General features: G+C 39.3%; 1 protein-coding gene across 3 annotated transcripts in view; it reads right to left on the bottom strand.

Annotated features, from left to right (window-relative positions):
- Window positions 1-22,578, bottom strand: part of THSD7B (thrombospondin type 1 domain containing 7B) — an 865,484-nt gene that overhangs the window by 375,976 nt on the left and 466,930 nt on the right. For all 3 annotated transcript variants that reach the window (XM_024569693.3, XM_045203176.2, XM_053918625.1), the window contains one exon: window positions 21,491-21,606. In XM_024569693.3, coding sequence (XP_024425461.2) covers window positions 21,491-21,606 — 116 coding nt within the window. The remainder of the gene's footprint in view (window positions 1-21,490; window positions 21,607-22,578) is intronic.

Raw genomic sequence — 22,578 nt, 5'->3', positions numbered from 1 at the left:
AAGTCACAGAGTATCATATGTGGGCTGTAGAGGAGCTGAGTCACCTGGGTGATTTGATGTTTTGCAAAAAAATCTCTGCAGGAGATGTGATGGGTGCATTGTCCTGATGAAGCTGCCAATCACCAGTTGCCCATAGCCACAGCCTTCTGAAACATCTGTTCTTATTACATTACAATGACTGGACTTTTTTCCAGACAGACGTCGTATATTAGAAGAAGTCTTTTAAACAATCCATGTTGTGTAACATATTAATGCTTTATATCCTCATGAGCATTAAAAGATGCTATTCATGTCTAGCATAAGTTGACAGCTAGAGGACTGGACGGCTTCCAGGTCAAGCTTACATGTCATAGAACAGACAGGGCACAACTCAGAAAAGCAGTTAATAACTTCATGTCCTCAGATCCTCTGTTCTTACAAGATGTCACTTGGCCATGTGCTATATGGAGATTGCCACATTCTAAATGCTCCACCACTCACTATGGCTCAACCACATACATCATACATCCTGATTTCTGCCACTTTTCGCACTGCCCCTTCTAGGATGTGTCTACATGTAAAACCTAGTCTACCTAAATGTAAGGTACCATTCAGACACTGATAACACATGATGCTAAAGTTTTTGTTTGGGGGACAGTGGTAAAACAAATTACAGGAAAGTAACTTTGTACAGGCAAACCAATTATAATAAAGCTTTTTACTTTTAACTATACATTTTATCACAATGTAGACAAAAACTCTTAATTATTCCTTTTATGCATGAAGCACATGTTATTGCTTGTCTTGCTGTCTTCACTATTTTGCAGCATGAACATAAAGTCATTGGCTTTTGAAATTTTTTTTATGACTTAGTGTTGATAAAATAACATGACTTTTTAGAATCAGTGATTCTGGAATACCAGCTCTGTGAATTTAGAAGAATTACTTGTCTCCTGTACCTTAAAAGGGAAGAATTAGAATACCTCATTTGAGGCTTTGAAAAAATAATTCGAATATAATAGCAATATACAGTAGATAGTTCAAGTTTTGGCATCTGGTAAGCATGTGCAATTGTTAGCTGGTAGACAGGTTAGTGTAGAGGATTGGTTAGGTGTATTTTCTCTCCCTTTTCATCTAGATAACCTCAGAGACTGAACAGAGGGCCAAGTCTTTCCAGAAGTCTTTCCTACCCCACCTCTGACAAGTAGCCCTCTTCATGCTTCCTGTTGTCTTCTGGACTCTCTCTGCCTGCAAACAGTAAGCATCTATAGGATTTATTTTAGAGAAACTCCAGTAGGCAATGATAACTTATTTTTGAATAATGAAAAGGATACATGAGTGAAAGTCATGATTAGATGTATAGCCTTTGATAACTTCCTTTTTTCTTGAGTGAAAATTTGGAGACATTAGTTTCTGCCAATGAGACGGGAAACTATTGGCACAGAGAGACTAGAATGCTGGAGAAGTTTGTTTTAATATAATTTAAAATGTTTATATTTTTAATTTTATAAATTTTTGAATATATCAAATGAACTCAATGTATCCCATCATTGTCATCAACAATTTCATGGTAAGCTTGTTTCCTCTATACGCCTGCTCACGCAAACTCACACGGATTATTTCAAAGAGCTCTTAGCTATCATATCATTTTATCTGTAAACATACATATTTCATAATAGATTTATAAAAGATAGGAGCTCATTTTAAACATAGCCATAGGAACACTATCATACCTTGAAACATTAATAACAATTATCCTAAAATACTTACAAGTACGCACTGCCATTGGGTCACAATGTGGATCCTAACTGTTACCATTGGTTGCTATGTCCTATAGGCCCCTCTCCCTTTTGTTTTTGTTTCCTTTGCAATTCTCTTTTAAATGCTTTCAACATATTTTTTAAATGCATGGCAAAAAAACTAGAAAATTAAGGGAAAATTTTGGAGCCCTAGCCCTTGGGAAAATGTCTCGATTGTTGGTAGTGAGGCCTGGCTTTTAACAAATATGGTAAAATAGGAAAGAAGAGACAAAGCCTGCAACCAGAGAATAGGGCAAGGCGGGGTCAGAGACACCAACCACACACACAGCCTTTGGTGTGTAAACTGTAAAAAAAATCCATCTGACTGAGAGAAAGACTGGGAGTGCTCTCTGCCTGGGCTTTCACTTTAGATGGAACAGAAAAGTCACCCAGAGATTTCCTGCACAAATGCCTCAGTCAGTACATGTGTGGAGCTAAAATTCCCACTACTCTACTTGGAAGATGAAACCCAAGACGTAGCTGTTATAAGGTATTCTGGAAAGAGAATAATGAAATCCTCTAAGGAAGAGATATTGTTCTAGAAATTGAGAATATAGTACAACAACAGAAAAAAAAAACAACAACATTATTCCCGTCCCTGTGGACTTTACATTCCAGTGAAAGGACTAAGACAATTAAAAAAAAATAAGTTTAACCCTGGCCGGGTAGCTCAGTTTGTTAACAGCTCCTTCCTGATATACTAAAGTTATGGGTTCAATCTCCTGTCAGGACACATACAAAAGGCAACCAGTAAATGCATAAATAAGCAGAACAACAAATCAATCTCTCTCTCTGCCCACCCCTCAAATCAACCAATCAATCAATCAATCAATCAATTTTAAATATTTAGTGTTTCCTTTGACAACTAAATTTTGTGCCAAAAATGCAGACTGAAATGTTAGAGTGAGTAGGCATGTGTGTGTATGTGGTGGAGGAGGGTGATAGTTGTAATTTTACACTTCAAAAGCCTCAGTGATGAGGAACATGTATGAAGCACCCAAGGTAATGGACAACAGGGTGAGGATTGACTGAGGGGGGGGTTGTGGGTAGGGGAGAGCAACCGGGGGAAAATTGGGACAACTGTAATTAAACAACAATAAAAACAAGAAATAAGCTATAATCATGCAGAAAAATGGAAAAAATAGAAAGATGTTTTATACTGAATATGAAAAATAGAATATAAAGAACATCTCAACTGAAAAAAAAAAGCCTGAATGAGAATGGAATATTTGAGTAGGAACATAGAGAAGATTGGTGGGCCATCTGCATAATATCTAGGGGCAGAGAAGTCTAGACAAGCAAATAGTATGTGCAAAGCCCCAGAGTCAAATCCCAGAAAGAGCAAGTAAGACAAGAGTGGCTGGCTCACTGGTCACACTGGGGTGCAGGGAGAAGATAGAAAAGGAGTGCAGTCTCTACAGAGAAAAAAGTTGGATTCCCATCAAATATCACACAAAAATTATTAAAAGTATAAACTTTTCTGAAGAGAAAGATAATGCAATATCATTATGTTTTTAGAATAGGAAAACTATCTAAAACACAGAAAATAAAAAATATGTAAATAACTGACAAATTGAGCTACATTAAAAGTAAGTATTTTTGCTCATCGAATGACAAACCTCACCGTGAATGTTAATACTTATGCTACATGGAACCAAGGAGAGTTTACTCTCCAGAACATAATCATCAAAACAGTAATTAAAAAAAAAAAACCTACCCAAGCACTTGCCACGTGTCATTCATTTGCCAAGTGTTTTACGTGAACCAACTTATTTAATCCTCATAACACTCCTATTCTTGTCACTCCCACTTTGCTGATCAGAGAATGGAAGTACAGGGAAGTTTCCTACCTTTTCCAAGGGCCAGTGGTGATACAGAGGACTTGAAACTGAGCTCTCTGAGTCCCGAGCACCTGTTCCCACCCAGCTGCTTGTCGCTCTACCTGGCCTTGCTGAGAATCCCCCTGATTCTTGAATGTTCTCAGCCCAGTACCAGAAGAATTGCAATCCAAAAATCAGGATCAGTATAGTAGTGCACATGGCAGATGTCCCCAGGAAAAAAATCAAATTAATGAGGATCCTGGGCCCTAGAGAAAGCCCATAAGGACCAGGACCCTGGTCTTGGGCATATGATCTGTGCTGACTCACAGAGCCCCAGGCTCAGTGGGGCTCTTGGTTTAATACTCTGCTGCAGCTGTCTTGAAATTCTTAATAATTTTATTAAAGCAAGTTACTTTATATTTTCATTTTGCGCCAAACCCTGCAAGTTATGTAGCCAGCCCAAGTAAGAAGAGATGGTCATGTGGGGAATGAGTGAGATCCTCTTGGTCTTTGAGATTTTTTTCCTTCTTGGAAGCACACACTCAGAGAGGTGAGATAGAAGGGTTGTCTCTGCCTTGGAGTTCTGACCATTGCTTATGGTTTTGTTTCTCTCTTAGCACTTAAGTCCTTTCATCAGGAGAGAGGGTTTGCATGATCATTGAGTTACACGAACTCCATAGGATGGGCGAAGAGCCCAATGCACACCTGCACATCAGGTCATGTAAACATGTTATTAAGCAATGTTGAGTTATAGTAATTTATACACTTATCTATGATGCAGGGTTTTTATCCAAAATAAAGCAAATTATCCTCACTCCTTGCCCAGATAATTGAATGGTCTCATAATTTTCCCACTGATTTCTAATGCTGCCTAATCTCATTCTTTTCTGTACTGTTTTTTAAACACAAATCTGATTTTATCACAGCCATACTTAAAATTTAAATTGTCTATAAGAATTCCAGGCCATGTCCAAACTTCTTAGAATAGCATAAATAAGCTGGCTCCTGCATATATATCTCTCTCCACTTCTTATCACTCCCTCATAATGCATTATGCATCCCAAATGTCACAAGTTTCCTGTCTATAACTCATTTAATTAAAATGTACTCTCACACTACCAAGCCTCTCCACTCACATGCCCTATACTACCTGTAAGATACTTCCACCCCACGTTTGATTGGAAACTCCTGATATACCAAATCTTACCTCCTTTGACCACTTATCTAGAGAAGACCCCCTTACTGTTTAGCTGCACAATACCCTGTACTCACTCCTTATAAGAATATATTTACATACTTGATTTCCCTGTTAAAAAGCCCTATGATTTAAGTAAACTTGTCTTGTTCACCTTAACGTTTTTAGAAGTTTACACAAAACTTAGTGTATAATAAGCCCTAAAAAAAGGATTTACTGAATTAATGATGCATCCATCTATTATGATTCATTCCATAAATATTTATGCACTTATTTTGTGGCAGCCACTGCTCAGTGTGTTTAAGCGATGCACAGCACATAGAGCTTATTTAGAGAGTGGTACCTGCTATGAGGGAAAAGCACGGGGTAATGAGTGAGAAAGAGAGTGGGAAATAGAGGGATTCCTAGTAAGGTTGTCAGAGAAAGACTCTGAGGCATGACATTTGAACTGAAAACAAAGTGTTGATAAAAAAGGCACCATGCCAAGGGCTGGGAGAAGAGCATTTAGAGGGGAAGGAGCAGCAAGTGCAAGGTTGAACATGATGGTCTGAAAGGAGGCCATGGCTAGAGGAAGACAAAGGAAGCAGTGGAAGGTAGGATGTGGGCTCACAAAGTTGCAAAGCAACAGGCTGTGAGGCTGAAGCCCTCCTGGTTATTCTTTCATGTGCAGGGTGATCCCTTGCACAGCCTGCATTGCCCCAGGACTGACAACCTCCCTCATTTGTTTTTTCTTTGGAAAGAATGAATGGCATCTGAGTCATGGCTTTGGAAAAAGGAAGCGGAGGTATGTGGCCCTCTTTCCCTCTCCTTTTCTTTCTTTAGGGTACATCCCCTCAGGGGATGCACATAGTCTGGTCTTTTCACAGACACACTAATTCAAGTTTTCAGGTATAGATCATGGCCTGTGACCAGGTGGTTAAGCATGTCTAATTCTGGGGTTGAGAATCAGCTGTCATTTCGAGTTCTCTCTGCTGTGACTAACTCAGTGGTTTCTGAATTTGGGTTGGGGGGATCGGTGTGTGGGACTTCATCAATGACCAAGATGATGTGTGAGCTTGTTCATCACATGCCCTTATTTTCTTTATTAAAATAAAACTTTTATAGCTTGATCTTGAGTACTCTTTTATCCTACAACTTATGAAATAGAAGACAAGGAGGGACTTCACACATACTAAACCACTATTGCTGAGCTAGCTTCTACATGGAGGATAAGTAAACCCTAGGGAGCAAGTTGTCTCAAGAATGCTACGTTATAGCTACATTAAAGAGGAGAAACACAGTCTCAGAGAGGTTAACTAAGTGCAAACACCAGGAGCCCATTATAGATACGTTAGATTCTACAGATCAAGCTCTTCTACCACACGTGACCAAATTAATGAGAAGCTCAAAACAGAATATATTTAAGTGGCATACTGAATTTAATCAAAGATCAGTTCAAAAAGTGTTGTGTCATTCAGCAATGGGAGAGAATATTGCTGGCCCAAGTAAGAAATGAGCGTACTTCCCACAAAACTTGTCATCACAGTCTATACCCTACTTTGGTTATCATTCATAAGGACTCTTTAAAAAAAGCATATTTTAAGTATCAGGACAAATTAAATATAATGCGGAAAGATCTCAAATGGCAGAGAATCTATCCTTCCTAGCATACTGATTTTGGAATACTTTATTCCATATCATTGAAAATATGTAATTCAGTAGATGTTCTGTCTGAACCATTTGCATGTGGTGACTTAATTTTGAAGGAACTTCAAGAGATAAGTGGTGAAGGCAAGCAGGGGGCTGGGTGGAAGGGGGTGAAGGGGAGGAAAATAGGGAACATCTGTAATAATGTCAACACTAAAATCAAATGAATAAATAAATAACAAGAGATTACCTGGACATCCAATGATAAATTTTCTATGAGGAAATACTCAAAAGTTGCTTGTCTAAACCTGTGGAATCTACTTCATTTTGAGCATGAATTTGCTACCTTCTTTATTTGTTACATAAGTTATTTGATGTTCTTATAAAACCTGAAGTTCCAACTTGACATATTAAGATCCCAACATTTAACTCTACCTCTAACTCTAGGCACTCTGGGCTTTGTTATAATAACACAAATTAAAGAGTCTATAAATCTACCATCATACTAGCTAATCCAGGGAGTCAAAAACCTCCTAAAATCACATCTAATTTAGAATCATATTAAAATGCAACTAAAATCAAGGAAGTGAAAAATAATGTATTCTTTTTAATCCTAGAGAATTATTTAATAAAGTAACACCTTGCTGAATCAAAACTAATTTATACTAGTTCTTCATAGGAAGTACATTGAAAGCCTGAAAATAAACTTCTAATTAGAATAGGAGCCTTGGTTTCTGAACAGCAACTCATTTACCTCTATAAGCAAATAAGGATTATATTGAGTTGCACTGTATTGTCTGCAGAGAATTCTACAAATATGAGAAAGAAACCAGCCAGAAGTAAGAACATTTTGAAAATAAAGAACATTCACATCCAAAGAAACACAGATTTTTGCCACTAAGGCTAACAATAAATCATTATAACTATCCATGTGAGCCATAGGATTTATTTATGGTAATGTAACTTGACTGTTGAATAAAGAAGATTAATAGTGCTTTAAAGGAACCATTAGATGCAAACTAAGAAGACATAACAGTGGATTTCAGGTGTAAAGGACAGAACTTCATGCATAAAATCGACATTTGTTTATTTTGTTTCCTTTTTTGTTTATTTGATTTTGTTTGATATGTTAGTTTATTTTATAAGACAACCAAGACAACACTGTTTATGATAGAATATTCCAAGGAATGATAGCCTAGGCATTTTAGTAAGAATTCAAGTACACAGAAACTACATATTTTGTTTGTTTAAAGTATCTAGTCCAGATCATGCTCAAGCTGAGTCCTTTCTGTCTCCTCCAAGTTTTTTTTTTTTTTCTACATGAAGATGTTATTCTCCTGCATTTATATTCCCTGGAGCTTCATTTCCTTTTCTATATTTCTACCTTATTTACAACAGCTCTTTTCTTAAACTGAAGCTCTCAAGTGGCTTTTGCATTGGAAATAAGGAGGTAGTCTTTGGCCCTCGTCTGCCTATCCATCAGCCTTTAGGGGAACCCGTGGAAGCATAAGGGAGGAAATTAGTCATATTTGAATTCTCCAAACAGCTGAGCATAGATGTTTTACAGAGGTCAGTCTCAGTGGTGAACAAGCACTCTATCTGAGGGGAAGGCTCCCATACTCAGCTCATGCTGCCTTTCTACACAATGTCCCTTTTCCCTTCTAGATGGGTCCTGATGTTAAGGGACCTATTCTAAAGGCTGCTGGGTGATTGAGAGACCTGGCACAAGCTGGTCCATCAGATTCCCTTTCTTACTTGGTAAGTTGAATAAACGGTCCGAAAGGAAGTTTCTGTCAGTGTTGGGTGCTTGATTTAAACAATTTTGTAGAGCAGGGACTGGGACAGCAATTCTTGAGTTCTCTATCTGCTAGTTCTGAGCGTACAGAGGTTCAGAGCCAGCCCCTTAGAAGGCAGAGGGCAGCATGTGTGCACAGACAAGCAGAGGCAGGGGTAGAGGGGGAATCGCATGGGCTCTCAGAGTGGAAAAGAGGACTCTCAGTTCCTGTTCACATTTCTAGTTCCCATACCACCCAAGGGAATTTTTTTTTTGTTATATTTGGACATCTATAAGGATTCCTGTGTTGCCCCAAACCTGACTGGTGTGGCTCAGTGGATTGGGTGTCATCCTGCAAAGCGAAAGTTTGCATGTTCAACTCCCAGTCAGGGCTCATGCCAGGGTTGTGGGCCTTGTCCCCTGTTGGGGTGAATGTGAAAGACAACCAACCGATTGATGTGTCTCTCTCACATCATTGTTACTCTTTCTCTCTCTTTCTCCCTCTTTCCCCCTCTCTAAAAATAAATAAAATCTTTTTTAAAACTCCTGTTATAACTTCCCAACAAGTTTCTTTTTATCTAATTGAATAGATTCGATTAGAACAATATAGTAGATGCAAGTTACACATTTCTTAAAGAATTCATTGGCTCATGGTTAAATCAAATGTTTCTATAGTCCAGTGGCTCTCAAACTTTAATGTGTCTTAGAATTACTAAAGCAATTTAAAAATGCAAACTTTGAGGCCCAGGTCACAACTTCAAAATCAGAATCTCTTAGGATTTTAGCAAACATCCCAGGGAATTCTGAGCTGTAAGTTCATGGGCCACACTTTCAGGAGCCTTTCAGTCTAGGCCACTGAAAGACTGCACATGACCATAATTTTGCATTTTAACATTACACCCTTGGATAAGATATCACCTCATACTTGCTAAAATGGCCACCATCAATAAACCAACAAAAACCAAGTGCTGACAAGGATGTGGAAGCAAGGGAAACCCTAGTGCACTGTTGGTGGGAATGCAGACTGGTGCAGCCACTGTGGAAAACAGTATGGAGTTTCCTCAAAAAATAAAAAAATGGAACTGCCTTTTGACCTAGCAATCCAACTTCTGGGAATATATCCTAAGAATCCCAAAGCACCAATTCAATAGAATATATGCACCTCTATGTTAACAGCAATATTATTTAAAGTAGCCCAGACCTGGAAGCAACCTCAGTGCCCATCAGTAGACAAGTGGATAAGAAAAACTGTGGCACATTTACACAATGGAATACTATGCAGCAGTAAAAAAGATGGAACTCCTACCTTTTGCAACAGCATGGATGGACCTGGAGACTATTATGCTAAGTGAAATAAGCTAGTCAGTGAAAGACAAATACCATATGCTCTCACTTATATGGGGAATCTAATGAACAAAATACACTAATGAGTAAAATAGAATCAGTAGCATAGAAACATGGAACAGAGTGACAACTGTCAGAAGGGAAGATGGAGGAGAGGAGAAAGAGATGAAGGAAGGTGAAGGGATTAGCCAAAGAACATATATGCATGACCCATGGACTAGGACAACATGTGGGGATTGTCTGAGGGGGCGGAGGCTGGGTGGAGGGGAGCAAAGGGGGAAAAATTGGGGCAACTGTAATAGCATAAACAATAAAATATAAATTAAAGAATTGTTGTCAGGTGTTCCCAAATCAACACTAGGGCTTTGCCAGTTTACACTCCCTCCCCCTATGTATTGTAATTTAATTAAATGCTTCCCATTGCAATGGAGGGAAAATCATTACTTTTTTTATAATTTGCATTTCTGCGATCACAATGGAAGAGGAACTCTTTATCACTCATGTATTGACTATTGGTATTTTCTGATGTGTCAATTGCCTTTTCAAATGGTCAGGCCATCATTTTCTACTCAGTTGCTTTTTTCTTTCTGGATTGTCATGAGGCCTTTTCTATTGAGGGCATAAATCTTTAAAAAAAATTTTTAAAATATATGCTTGGGTTTCATTAAAAAAACAAACAATGAAACCCTTTTTCCATTTCCTATAGATATATTGCCTCAGTTGGAGTCCTCTTGAAATGTGAAGTTCCAGTAAGAAATGCCTTTTAGAAATTAGCGATCAAATAGCCTTTGCTTCCCGTGAGATACTGCTAAGAGTTCATTAACTCTTCATCAAGTAATAAAGAAATGAATGGATAGAGTATAGAAGTAAACAAAAGAGATAAAATGCGTTTCCCTTTTAACCACATTTGCCAGGAAACCAGGACAAATCTGATTCTCATGCTCACATATTCCGTCTCCAGCACCATTGTGTGTGTTGTTGTGGTAAGCCGCACAAACCACTTATGAAAGAAACTTAGCTGTAAAGGCAGATCAACATTTTTTAGCAATTTGTTACATTTGCTTGAGCATGTAGGTGTTAACTGGCATCCATTTATTTGACACATATTTACTGAATTCTAGTCTGTATTAACTTTATTACTAGGCATTTGGGGGGATGAAAATGGAAAAGGTTCCAGGCCTCAAGGACTTAACATTCCTTCTGAAAAGAAACAAAACACATTTACCATTAGCTAAAATGCAAGCTAGTCATACAGGGTTCTGGGACTCCAGAACGAGGAGCAGTTATTTCCAGCAGGAGGATCAGGACAAATTCTGTGGAGAAGGAAAGGATTTACATCCTTTCCTTCTGGTAAAATTCTGGAAAAATGGGCAAACAGTAGGGATGAAGAGAAAAACCTAACAAGAGGGTCATTCTGATTTTCCTTACTACTTCCCCCTATAGTACCTTGAGCTTCTTCAAGCACACACCACATTTTGTAGCTGCACATTCATTTGGGTAATTATGTATTCAATTGCCCTATCTTCCTCCTCTGGACTGTACTCTCTATAATGAAGGGATGTGTGTTCAAGTCACCACTCTACAATACACACACAGGACTTAACAAAATTCCTGGAGTACAGTGATTGTTCAGCAAATGTGTACTCCTGAATGAGTAGTCAAGAGTCTAGGATTCCATAAGGTTTTGCCATTACTTTTGCGATCTTGAGCCTTATATCAAAGCCTCTATATCCTCATATGTAGCATGGGGTTGTAATAATTATTTTTGTATAGGGTTGCAATAAGAAATAGGATAATGAATAGATGCATAATAAATTACAGCTATTACTAATTTGGTAGAAAGGGGCAGTGAGATGAAGCCAAGCCATGTGGAAGTTACTATAACCTGTTTCTGAAAAAGAGTGAGAACTTGTCCAGCTTTGTTTTCTCTGGGACCATAGAGGTTCACCAGGTAAGGCAATATAGCCAGTTTAATTGAAACCGGGTATCCTGATCTGGTCTTTGCCTCTAATGGAGCAGGTGACCAGGAGTGCTTCCCTTGAAGATCCTCATTTACAGAGCAGGACTAATGGAACGGCTGTTCGTTTGTCATCAAACTGCCCTGCCAGTCAATGAGATAGCACACCTGAAAGCAAAGTGTAACATATCTGTAATGTGCAGAGCCTGTGTCACAAGTCTGAGAGCACCAGTCTTCAAGTCCTGCTTTTAAAATTTAAATTACAGTTCACAAACAATATTTTATTAGTTTCAGGAGCATAACGTAGCGACTCAACATTCACATACCCTACAAAGTGAAAACTTCAATAAGCCTAGAAAACATCTGCCGCTGTGCAAAGTTATTACAATATATTGACTATATTCCCTTGCTGTACCAGGCTTCAGATTGTTGAATCGGTAATAAACAAAGAAGATGAGCTGTGCTTATGAATATGAGAAATAACTTGTTGTGGGATGAAACAGGCAGGCTCTGGAGTCAGAGAAGTCTGGATCCCAGCCCTGGCTTTGCCTCTGATGTGGTGGGTGAATTTAGATCAGTGACTTCATCTTTCTGAGCTGGGTGCTGCTCACCTGTTAGTCATAAACAATTAGACCCACACTCCAGGGCCATCGTAGGAGGTAAAAAAGAACTGCAGCTGGCGATACTGTGAACTCCATGTCCCTGTAAATGTACATCAATCTCTGGCCCAGAAGGAAGAAGTAGAGAATAGGAGGAAGTGTGTGGACTGAGAATGCTTCTCTATCAGCTGCTACTTGCACTAACATTTACTATGAATAAGAAGTGTAGGTACCACCAACCAAGGGTCCTGACCTCTGAGCAGCAGTTCCTATCAGTGAGGTTTCTCCACATCTAGATGTGGTCATAAGGCTATAAAAAAATGTTTTGTTTTGGTTTTTGCCAAATCAAATCAAATTCCTACTGGGTTTTGGTAGAGACAGGCAGAAGGGAGGAAAAAAACATGGAAGGAAAAACTTTAAAAAATGAGAGAATTTTATCTTGTTTTCCCCTATGAATTAAGAAAAGTGTCTTTTATGAATTTTATTAGCAGAATGCCTCCATTTGGCAGGTCTATGACTAAGAAACGTAATCTCTAAAAGTCCGAGAGCTTGTCACTCCTCCTACTAAATTTTCAGGAGTATTTATTGAGTAGTAGGACTATGTAGGGATCTGTAGGCTTAGGAGGCATGTCACCCCCAGTGAAGCTTTAAAATCAAAGGCACCTATACTTTGTATAATGGAGTTTAGGCTTGGGATATCTATAAGGTCTGTCCAGAAAGTATCCAGCCACATACTATGAAAAAGGGGCATTTATTGAAGAAGATACAAGAAACATTGTAAATAGGACAATGATGCCTCAGTCCCCTTCAAAGGAGGCACCTTAGGACCTCACACAGTTCTTTTAATCACCATCCACCATGCTGGAGTATTGCCCTGAATCTCATCGACGGTCTGAAATCTCTTCCTTTTCAAAGGTGATTTTGGTTTTGGGAAAAGTCAGAAGTCTCAGGGCACCAAATCTGGGCTGTAGGGGGCCTGCGTCAACTGGGTGATTTGATGTTTTGCCAAAAACCTCTGCATGAAATGTGATGCATGAGCGGGTACATTGTTGTGATGAAGCTGCCAATCACCAGTTGCCCATAGCCATGGCCTTCTGAATTATCCAAATAGTTTCCATGGAGCAATGTTCAAGCTTAATGCAAAATCTGATGCAGATTCGTTGGTCTACTCACTCAGTCATTTTAAATGTGACAGCCTCACAGTACACATGCTCACTCAATGTCATCTACTACCCCCACTGACTAGTACAGTGAAGTCGTCATTGTTCATGCATGTGCATTCCAGTCCACTCTCCTTGGCTGCCAGGTTACATGGATGTCACACAAACTATTCTCTTTATGTTAACAATGGTTGGTCTTTTTCTGGACAGACCTCACATCTGAGACACACATCTTATTTCATTTTTCAAAGAACACTAAGAATATACAACATCCAAAATTTACAGACTCGGTAACTGAGACTTAGGTTAAATTATTTTCTGAAGAAAAGTCATTAGATTATTACATTCTCTTCAACACTATTTTGAGGGCCAGTGTCCAAGCCAAAAATCTTAATTACTTAAGAGCAGCAGACTACTCGTCATTTGGGAGTAAATTAATACCTTATCCTCCACCTCCCAAGTGGACAAAAGTACACGTGAGTCTGAGGGGAGAAGAAAGGAATCATGTGCTAAAAGGGGTAAATAAACAGAAAGGGTGGTGACCATATGCCTTTGAGTAGGAGAAATTCTCAGGTCCAGAAGAGGATATATTTGCCCTATTTGAAATTCTGAATGACCACTATCTTTTTCTCTGATTAGCCTTCATCCACCATACAACCCATTAATCTCATTCCACCTAAATGAAAACAAAATCTTTAGGAATTAGAACTTGCTGTGGAACCAATGGAACCGAACAGAGAGCCCAGAAATGAACCCAAGTCTCTACGGTCAATTAATATTGGACAAAGGAGGCAGGAGCATAAAATGGAGCAAAAACAGCCTCTTCAACAAATGGTGCTGGGAGATCCTGGACAGCTACGTGCAAAAAAATGAAACTCGATGACCAACTTACACCACACACAAAAATGAATTCAAGATGGATAAAAGACTTAAATATAAGTCATAACACCATAAAAGTCCTAGAGGAAAACACTGGCAGGAAAATCTCAGACATTCCATGCAGCAACATCCTCACAGACATGTCCCCTAAAGCAAGGGACATAAAGGAAAGAATAAACAAATGGGACCTCATCAAAATAAAAAGCTTCTGCATGGCTAAAGAAAACAGCACCAAATTACAAAGAGAACCAAAAGTATGGGAAAACATATTTGCCAATGATACCTCAGACAAGGGCCTTTTCTCCAAAATATATAAAGAACTCACACGACTCCACTCCAGGAAGACAAACAACCCAATTAAAAAATGGGCAAAGAACTTGAACAGACACTTCTCTAAGGAAGACATACAGAGGGCCCAGAGACATATGAAAAAATGCTCAGCATCACTAGCCATCAGAGAGATGCAAATTAAAACCACAATGAGGTACCATCTCACGCCAGTCAGAATGGCCAACATAAACAAATCAAAAAACAAATGTTGGAGAGGATGTGGAGAAAAGGGAACCCTCGTGCACTGTTGGTGGGAATGCAGACTGGTGAGGCCACTGTGGAAAACAGTATGGAATTTCCTCAGAAAACTAAAAATGGAACTGCCCTTTGACCCAGCAATTCCGCTGCTGGGATTATACCCTAAGAACCCTGAAACACCAATCCAAAAGAACTTATGTACCCCAATGTTCATAGCAGCACAATTTACAATAGCCAAGTGCTGGAAGCAACCTAAGTGTCCATCAGCAAATGAGTGGATCCAAAAACTATGGTATATTTACACAATGGAATTCTACTCAGCAGAGAGAAAGAAGGAGCTTATACCCTTTGCAACAGCATGGATGGAACTGGAGAGCATCATGCTAAGTGAAATAAGCCAGGTGGTGAGGGACAAATACCATATGATCTCACCTTTAACTGAAACATAATCAACAGAAGAAAAAAAGCAAACAAAATATAACCAGAGACATTGAAGTTAACAACAATCTAGTAGTGGGCAGGGGGGAGTGGGGAGGGGACAGTGAGGAGAGGGGATTACAGGAACTACTATAAAGGACACATGGACCAATCAAGGGGGAGGGTGGAGGTGGGGGAGGGTGGGGGTTCATCTGGGGTGGGGTGGAGGGATGGGGAGAAAAGGCACACAACTGTAACTGAATAACAATAAAAAGAAAGAACTTGCTGTGGGAAATGTATACAATTCATTTATTTACTCATTTAAAAATTACTGAATGCCTATCATGTGCCAGACAGTGTGCTAAACATTAGAAGTTCATTAATGAAATCAGAAGACTCCTGCCCTTTAGATCCGATAACCTGATTAATGAATACGTACAGGGAAACAAGCGCCGTGTTACCAGCACATGCAGGACTATATACTGTAGGACACTGACACAATAAAAGAGCAGTTCTCTGATCTTAAGGAACTCACATATTAATAATTATTATAATAACAACAATGAAGACAAACTTCCATATACATGACATTCTCCCATGTGTTCTATTCCCAATCCTTACAGCCACTCTATGGAATAGGTGCTAATATTATTTCATTTTGGAAAGGAATAAATTGGAACACAGCAAGTTTAACATGAGTCTACATTGACTTGTATAACAAAAGGGGATCTGAACCAAGGAACTCTAACTTAAGAGTCCATGCTCCTAACCACTATACCCAGGCATTGAAAAAACATTACTACAGGGTGGGGCAAAAGTAGGTTTACAGTTGTTCATATGGAAAATAATACAATGATAAATAAATAATAATATAAGAATGAACTCTGTATTTCATGTATTCACAACTATAAGCACACTGCTGCCCCACCCTGTGTATTTGATACTGGAAACTGAAGACATAAATCCAGGTGATTGGACATAGGAGCAAATGAACCACCAAATGGGGTTTATGACCAATTTCCAGCAGCAGTTTGCCTTTGGCCTTGGTCTTCCTGTTACCATGACACTGCTCTCTAGCTGGTCCCATGGGGATCAAAGTTAAGGGAGCTCATACAGCCTTTAATTATTGAGACTGACAAACAATTCACCACTAGCTCCATGGTTTCTATGAGTTTATAGGAGGAGTTATTTTGAATGTGCCACATTTTATCTCCCAGTCTAATAACTTTAGCCCCTACCTAATATTCCTCTCCATCTAAGTGGTATATACTTCTGGGAATTACCTGAAAATAGTCCACTGGCAGTGGAAGGGGGGATAATGGTAGTAGAGACAAAACATGACTTGAGGACTACTTTCCCTTGATCAGAGCTATAAAAGAGTACATTCTATTAATCACTAACATTTTACACTAACATCATGTTAATTTAGGTCTATGTCTAATATTTATATTACTAAATATTGAAAGCATACAACAAGGCCCTACAAAGGCAGCCTGAGAGAAATCTTGAAAAGTCAGCACTGACCTATGACTGTAAATTAGATGTGGGGGTAATGAGAGCAGAGGCCCAGATAATTATTTTCCAGTACTATCAGACCAACAATTATCAATGATCTCTTAGGTTAAAATGTGAAGACATACTATAAAGTATAATAAAGCAATAAATAAGTGTTTCTCAATCTTGTCCACTTATAACAGTCACTTATGGAACTGGGACCCCTCGCTCATCAGGAAGAACTTCCATAGCCAAGATATCCCTCCCAATTGTGATCTACCACCTGTGGATGTTGGACCAGCTTGTCCCTCATCTCCACCCCTCCTATCGGTCTCCATGTGACTTCTTCTGCATATCCTTACCTATATGACTTCTGTTCAGCTAGACTTTAGGTGCTCTCAATAATGACTGTTCTATACTTTAGTTGTAATTTTTATGTCATTTTGGGAGGATTCGAGTACCCTATTTACCTACACCACCATCTTGACCAGAATCCTGGAGAGATTTAATATTGCAAAATTCCCTTAAATATGAAGAGATTCTGACTAACATGGCTGAGGTGAATCTCAGACATCTATACATTGGAAAAAGCCCCACAGATCTGAGAACCTCTACATTTACAAACTGTTGCTATTATTAAGCAAACAGCATTGGGTACTTCATGCAGGTATTTGCTTTATAGGATAAAGGAAATATGGAAAAAATAGCAAAAAAAAGTACAAAATAATGGTTCTTGATTATGTGCCTAATCTATCACTAGAACTTAAAAACTAGAGAGACTACAACAGGACCACAACCTGATAAACATCTGGTTTGCTAAGAAGAACGTGGGACTACCATTAACCTTTTCAGAAGAAACTCAGGTGAGGAAGGGGAAGAAGCCAGGAAGTGTGGCTAGCCACTACCAAGACAGTGTTCATGGCTTGAATACTTTTAGGTTGTAAGAGTTTAGCTCATGAATCCAGCCAGGACCAAATAAAACCGGATACAAGTCATCCACTGCTAAGGCATCGATCATTCCTGGCACACTCCACCCCCTGGAATTACCTTGGCTTTCTGAGAAATTTGAAATAGACTTGGTTTGGAATTCACATAAACTATTAAATTGCAATGTCTTGGTGTGTTTTAGGGATCTCCAGGTAATTCCATTATGCAGCAAATTTGGAGACCATGGGAATAAACTCTTCTCAACATTGATGACCCAACCTAAAATCACAGCTATTAAAAAAAGAGAGAGCTCATCCATCCTCATTAGTTGAGGCTGTCACCTGCTTAGGCCTATCACTCTTCTGATCTCTCAGTTTAGGTTAAACCACCTTTTTCCACCTAATATGCTACCACACCTATGTCCCCACCTGCTGGCTCTCCCTAGTCCATGATTCTTATCACAACTTTGACTATTCATTGCCTTGCTCAAAACTTTCTAATGACCCCCACCCCCACACACAATAAATTACATTCAGGTATTACCTGGGAGCTTGTCAAAAGATATAATTTCAGGGTCTGTCCGGGTCAACTGACTTAGACTGTATCTTAATAAGCCCCCAGGGGACTTGTATAATCACTTAAGTTTGGTAAGTACTTCTTTGGAACACTATTTCTCAAAGTATCTTTTGAAGGACACTCTCAAGAACAGAGAATCCACTACCTAGATTCAAAGCCACACCTGTCTCTCTCTTCAAAGGACATCTATCCATTCAAAAAAATATTTACTGAGTGACAACTATGCCCCATATTATGCTGGGGTTAGAGGATCCAGCAGCGAAAACAGCAGAATTGGTCCCTGAATTCATAGTCTTACAATCAGCAAGGGCAATGTTAACAAGGAAAGAAAAGTAAGGGAGCGTCACGAAGGAAACATGTGGGATGCTGTGGGATGATCTAGTTAGTGAAGTGGATGTGGGCACAGTCTAATGCAGTTTCGGAGATGAGAGCAGCACTCCTGAGTAAAGGCTGTTACAGCAGGTCCTCACACACAGCAGGTGAAAAGGCTTGAAAAAACTAGAAAAATGCTTTCCCTGTGCCTATTCCATGCAAGGAATTGGTCTAACTGCTTTCCTCCTATTTAGGTGCTTTACAGATGAGGAAACTAAGGCAGAGAAAGACTGTATAATGTACTGACCATCACAGAGCAAACTTTGGAATTCAATTCTGTCAATCTGGCTACATCATCTATGCTCTCAGCCAACACACTTACAACATTTGAGCTCCAAAGAACACAAAGCATTCAAGAAGCTGAAGAAACACACCATATATCCAGATTTAAAGCAGTGTTTGCTCATGTATCTATGGTCCTTTCTCTCTCATAAGTGGAGAATGCATCACAATTTAGCAGCAGCTTCCGACAACTCGAACTTCCAAAAAACACCCCATAGTTACTGAATCAAAATTTCTAGCCATGGAATTGAAAATATGCATTTTAATAATGCTTCCAAGAGATTCAGAGGCAATCAATTGAGAACATAGGTTTAGAGGTACCATTTCCTCCAATAATCTCCTCCTTTTCATAGGCCCCCAACCCCCAAACAATCCATGGTTACCCAATAATATACAGAGGTGGGAAAAAGTAGGTTTACAATTGTTCCTATGGAAAAAATATATAATAGAATCAATAATAATACAAGAATAAACTCTGTTTTGTGTACTCACAACTGTAAACCTACTTTTGCCCTCCCTTGTACTGGTCTCAAGATATAGCTAAACATGAGGATAGATGGAATTAAAGTGAAAAGCTAGAGAAATCTGAGAAATGAATCTTTGCTGCTCTGGGTCCCTTTGGTGCCAGACTGAAAAGTATTATCTAGACTTGAAAAATTGGAGGCAAAAAGAGACCACAGAGGCTTGGAACTATTTTCATTTCATTGCCAACATTTAAATAACTAAGTGAGTTTCTGGGAAATGAAGTAAAATTTCAAATTGCTGGAAGAGCAATTACTTCACATTCTCTATCATTAGCCAGTGCTAGGAGAAGACTCTCGGGCAGCAGAGGGAATTTTCTTGAATGTAAATACATGCAACAGCAGTAGCTGAAGAAATCTCTGGCCGCGAGGGTGCACTGGCTCAGCAAAACTAATACACCTCCTGAGTGTCAGGGGACCCAGACAGCTCCACCACCAATATCTGGCTGCCAGCAGGGTATTCTCTGCAACGCAGTCTTTTCCTTCTTATAACCATTTAACAAAAGAATTATGGTAATCTTTCATGGGGAAGGAACTAAAAGAAATAGCTGAACCTCAATAAAATTCTGTCATCACAGATTATTTTCTTTGTGAATCTTTCCAATATTTATCTTTAAGAGTTGGAATGTTTTTCATTCATTATTATTAAAATTCTTCCAAAAGCCAGTTTCATAGATGTTGCCTTTCAAATGGTTCAAAATATAGACTGCAGTTTTTCTGTCTCACTCTGTCTGGAAATGACATCCCCCTAACTACTCTGAAGAAACCCTGTTCATTCAGTTCACTTCCAAACTGCATTCACAAAAATCAGTTCTGGCGAATTTTTAGAAGAGATTGTTGTTTCCACCCCTTGAAAGATCAGATAAATATTCCATTGTATTTTCCAAGCTCTTTTGCATTCACTATGTTTGTTTCTGATTCTATCCATAAGCAAAGCTCATTGGATGCTACTCTATTAATGCTGGGACGAAAGGTCATTACGAAGATGAAGCCGCACATCATAAACACTTTGCGCAGGTACCCCACCACTGCAGACGCAGACGCTGATGATGATAATATGCAACAGCTGTCACTGCGCTCGTGCCAGTCACTGAGAGGTGGCCTGAAATGGCAGCCAGAAAATATATCAATGCTGGCCATACTGTCATGTCACTCCCATGAAAATATGTGACAATCAAAGTACTTTTGGAGGATCCCACATCCCTGGGCCTGGAATCTTGCAGAGAAACATGTTAATGATCTCACTCTCTGTGACGGATTCTCTCTCTGCAGAGGCGCAGAGCAATACTTCCTTCTCCCTTCCTCTGGGACGTTACTGCAGTGATAGCAAGGGCCATGCCTCGCTTGGGAGGACATGACGAGCAAGAGAAGGCCTGGGGTGTGTGGATGAGGCCCAGTTTCCTCACTCTGGGCACTAAGGTTACTACTCTTTCCTTCCTTCCTTTTCTTGAATGGGCCTTTTTTCTTACTATGACAATGGTAAGATCTACAGGACTAAAACTAAGGTGTGAGACTAAGGAAGAGGAACTAAATTATTAACTCCTGGACTTAGGCTTAAATGGAGCTTTGGGTCTTGGAGTATTTATGTCTCCATGTGGACTAGCTCATCAGGGAACTGTCATAATCATGGGAGGGTATACCTGTTCTAAGAAAGAGGGTTTTTTACCAAAGTGCTCCTGTGTGTTTACTAGGACTTGGTATTAAGTTTCCTGTATCACAGCCTCCAAATACGCTGAGGTGTCTAAAACATAGCCATTAAAAGTAAAGAAATACAAATCTTATACTGCCAATTTGGTATCCAATCAAAGATTTCAAAGCTATTGGCCACAGGTTTTTATTTATCAGTAACATAAGCATTGTGCTTCAAGCCTATATTCCAATGAAAATACCTGGGGTCAGGCTCCAGGCATATAGGAGCAACAAAGAAATTATGATGGTGATGATGGTTTATAAGAAACCACAAGCAGATGGTTCAAAATGGCACAACAGGGTTAACAGAAGATGAGGCCTCCTGCAGTGCGCACCAGTAAAATTATGGCACAGAGCAACTGACTACGGTTTCCCTGCCTAGTTCTGATGAGTCTGGGAATCCAAGACTTCCTTTGCAAATTTTACAAACCTTGTCCCCAGGGTGGCTTGCAAATGAAAAAGAAGGGGCTCCCATTCTCTCACCTATGTAGCAGTTGGGAAAACAATGAGGTGGTTCAGAAATGAAGCGCTGAGGAAACAGCATCCACCTACCTGACTGGCACAGCCTCGGGCAGGGCGTCCACTCACTGAAAGCGGTCACAATACAGTCTTTTTTGCACGGGAGGAGACAAGGGCGCACTGTTTCCGGCCGGGTAGAATCTGGACATCTGTCAATGTGAAGAGATCACATCAATGCCTGCTGGAGAAAGTAAGTGCTTTAACATAGAACAGTAGGATTTCAGAACACAAAACATCACCTTGTTTTTTTTCATTAACTAGACGAGTTAAGACAGACCCAGGAAGGTAAAGATACTTGCCCAAGGGCTCACAGCCAGAGGCAGAGCAACAGTAGACTTCAGCTCTTTAGTCCCAGACACCAAAATACTTTTCCTTAGACCAGGAAAAGAATAATCCCTGAAACTAACTGAAGACAATGTCAAGAAAGTGTCTCCTCATCAGCATCAATTCAAACAACATTTGATTTTTTTTTTTCAGAATGAGTATATATTTTTTGAAAAGTGTTTTATTCAGGGTAATATATTAAATCAGTGATATCCTTCAATAGGGTGAGGAAAATACAATGCAATATATGGATATATTGGGAAAGAAAAATCACTGAAGACCACTTCACTGTATTACACATCTTTGATTATTAACAGAACTTTACAACAGTTAAATAATTGTCAGGTGTCTCTTTAGAACGTGCAAGCACAGAGATTGTCCAAATTTCAAATACTAAGAAAAAGTAAGAGGCGATAACATTTGGGGAAGAAGAAGAAAAGCGGGTCATCTAAGAAGGGAGAAGAATCTGACTGATATTAGATCCCATCGATTTATGCAGTTATAAAAATTAAAACATCTTAGTTTTAAATCTTTACAAACAATAAACAAAACATGGATGCTGAATTGGGCTGCGGAACAGAATGCACTTGTCATTCTTGCCACCATCAGGTGAAGACGCAGTGGGCAAAGGACTGCGGGTCTTAGAGGAAGAAAAGAAAGTGGAGGCTGGGATGGCCTCATCTGACAGGGCAGGGGGTCAGAAAGCCAGCCTCCATATAAAACTAAGAAACAAAGTCAACCATGTGGGGAGTCAGGGGAGGAATTAGTGTAAATGGACTAGGTTCATTGCTTTCATA

Source organism: Desmodus rotundus, chromosome 2, assembly GCF_022682495.2.
Source record: "Desmodus rotundus isolate HL8 chromosome 2, HLdesRot8A.1, whole genome shotgun sequence".
Classification (NCBI taxonomy): domain Eukaryota; kingdom Metazoa; phylum Chordata; class Mammalia; order Chiroptera; family Phyllostomidae; genus Desmodus; species Desmodus rotundus.
This window is presented reverse-complemented; position numbering and strand designations above follow the sequence as displayed.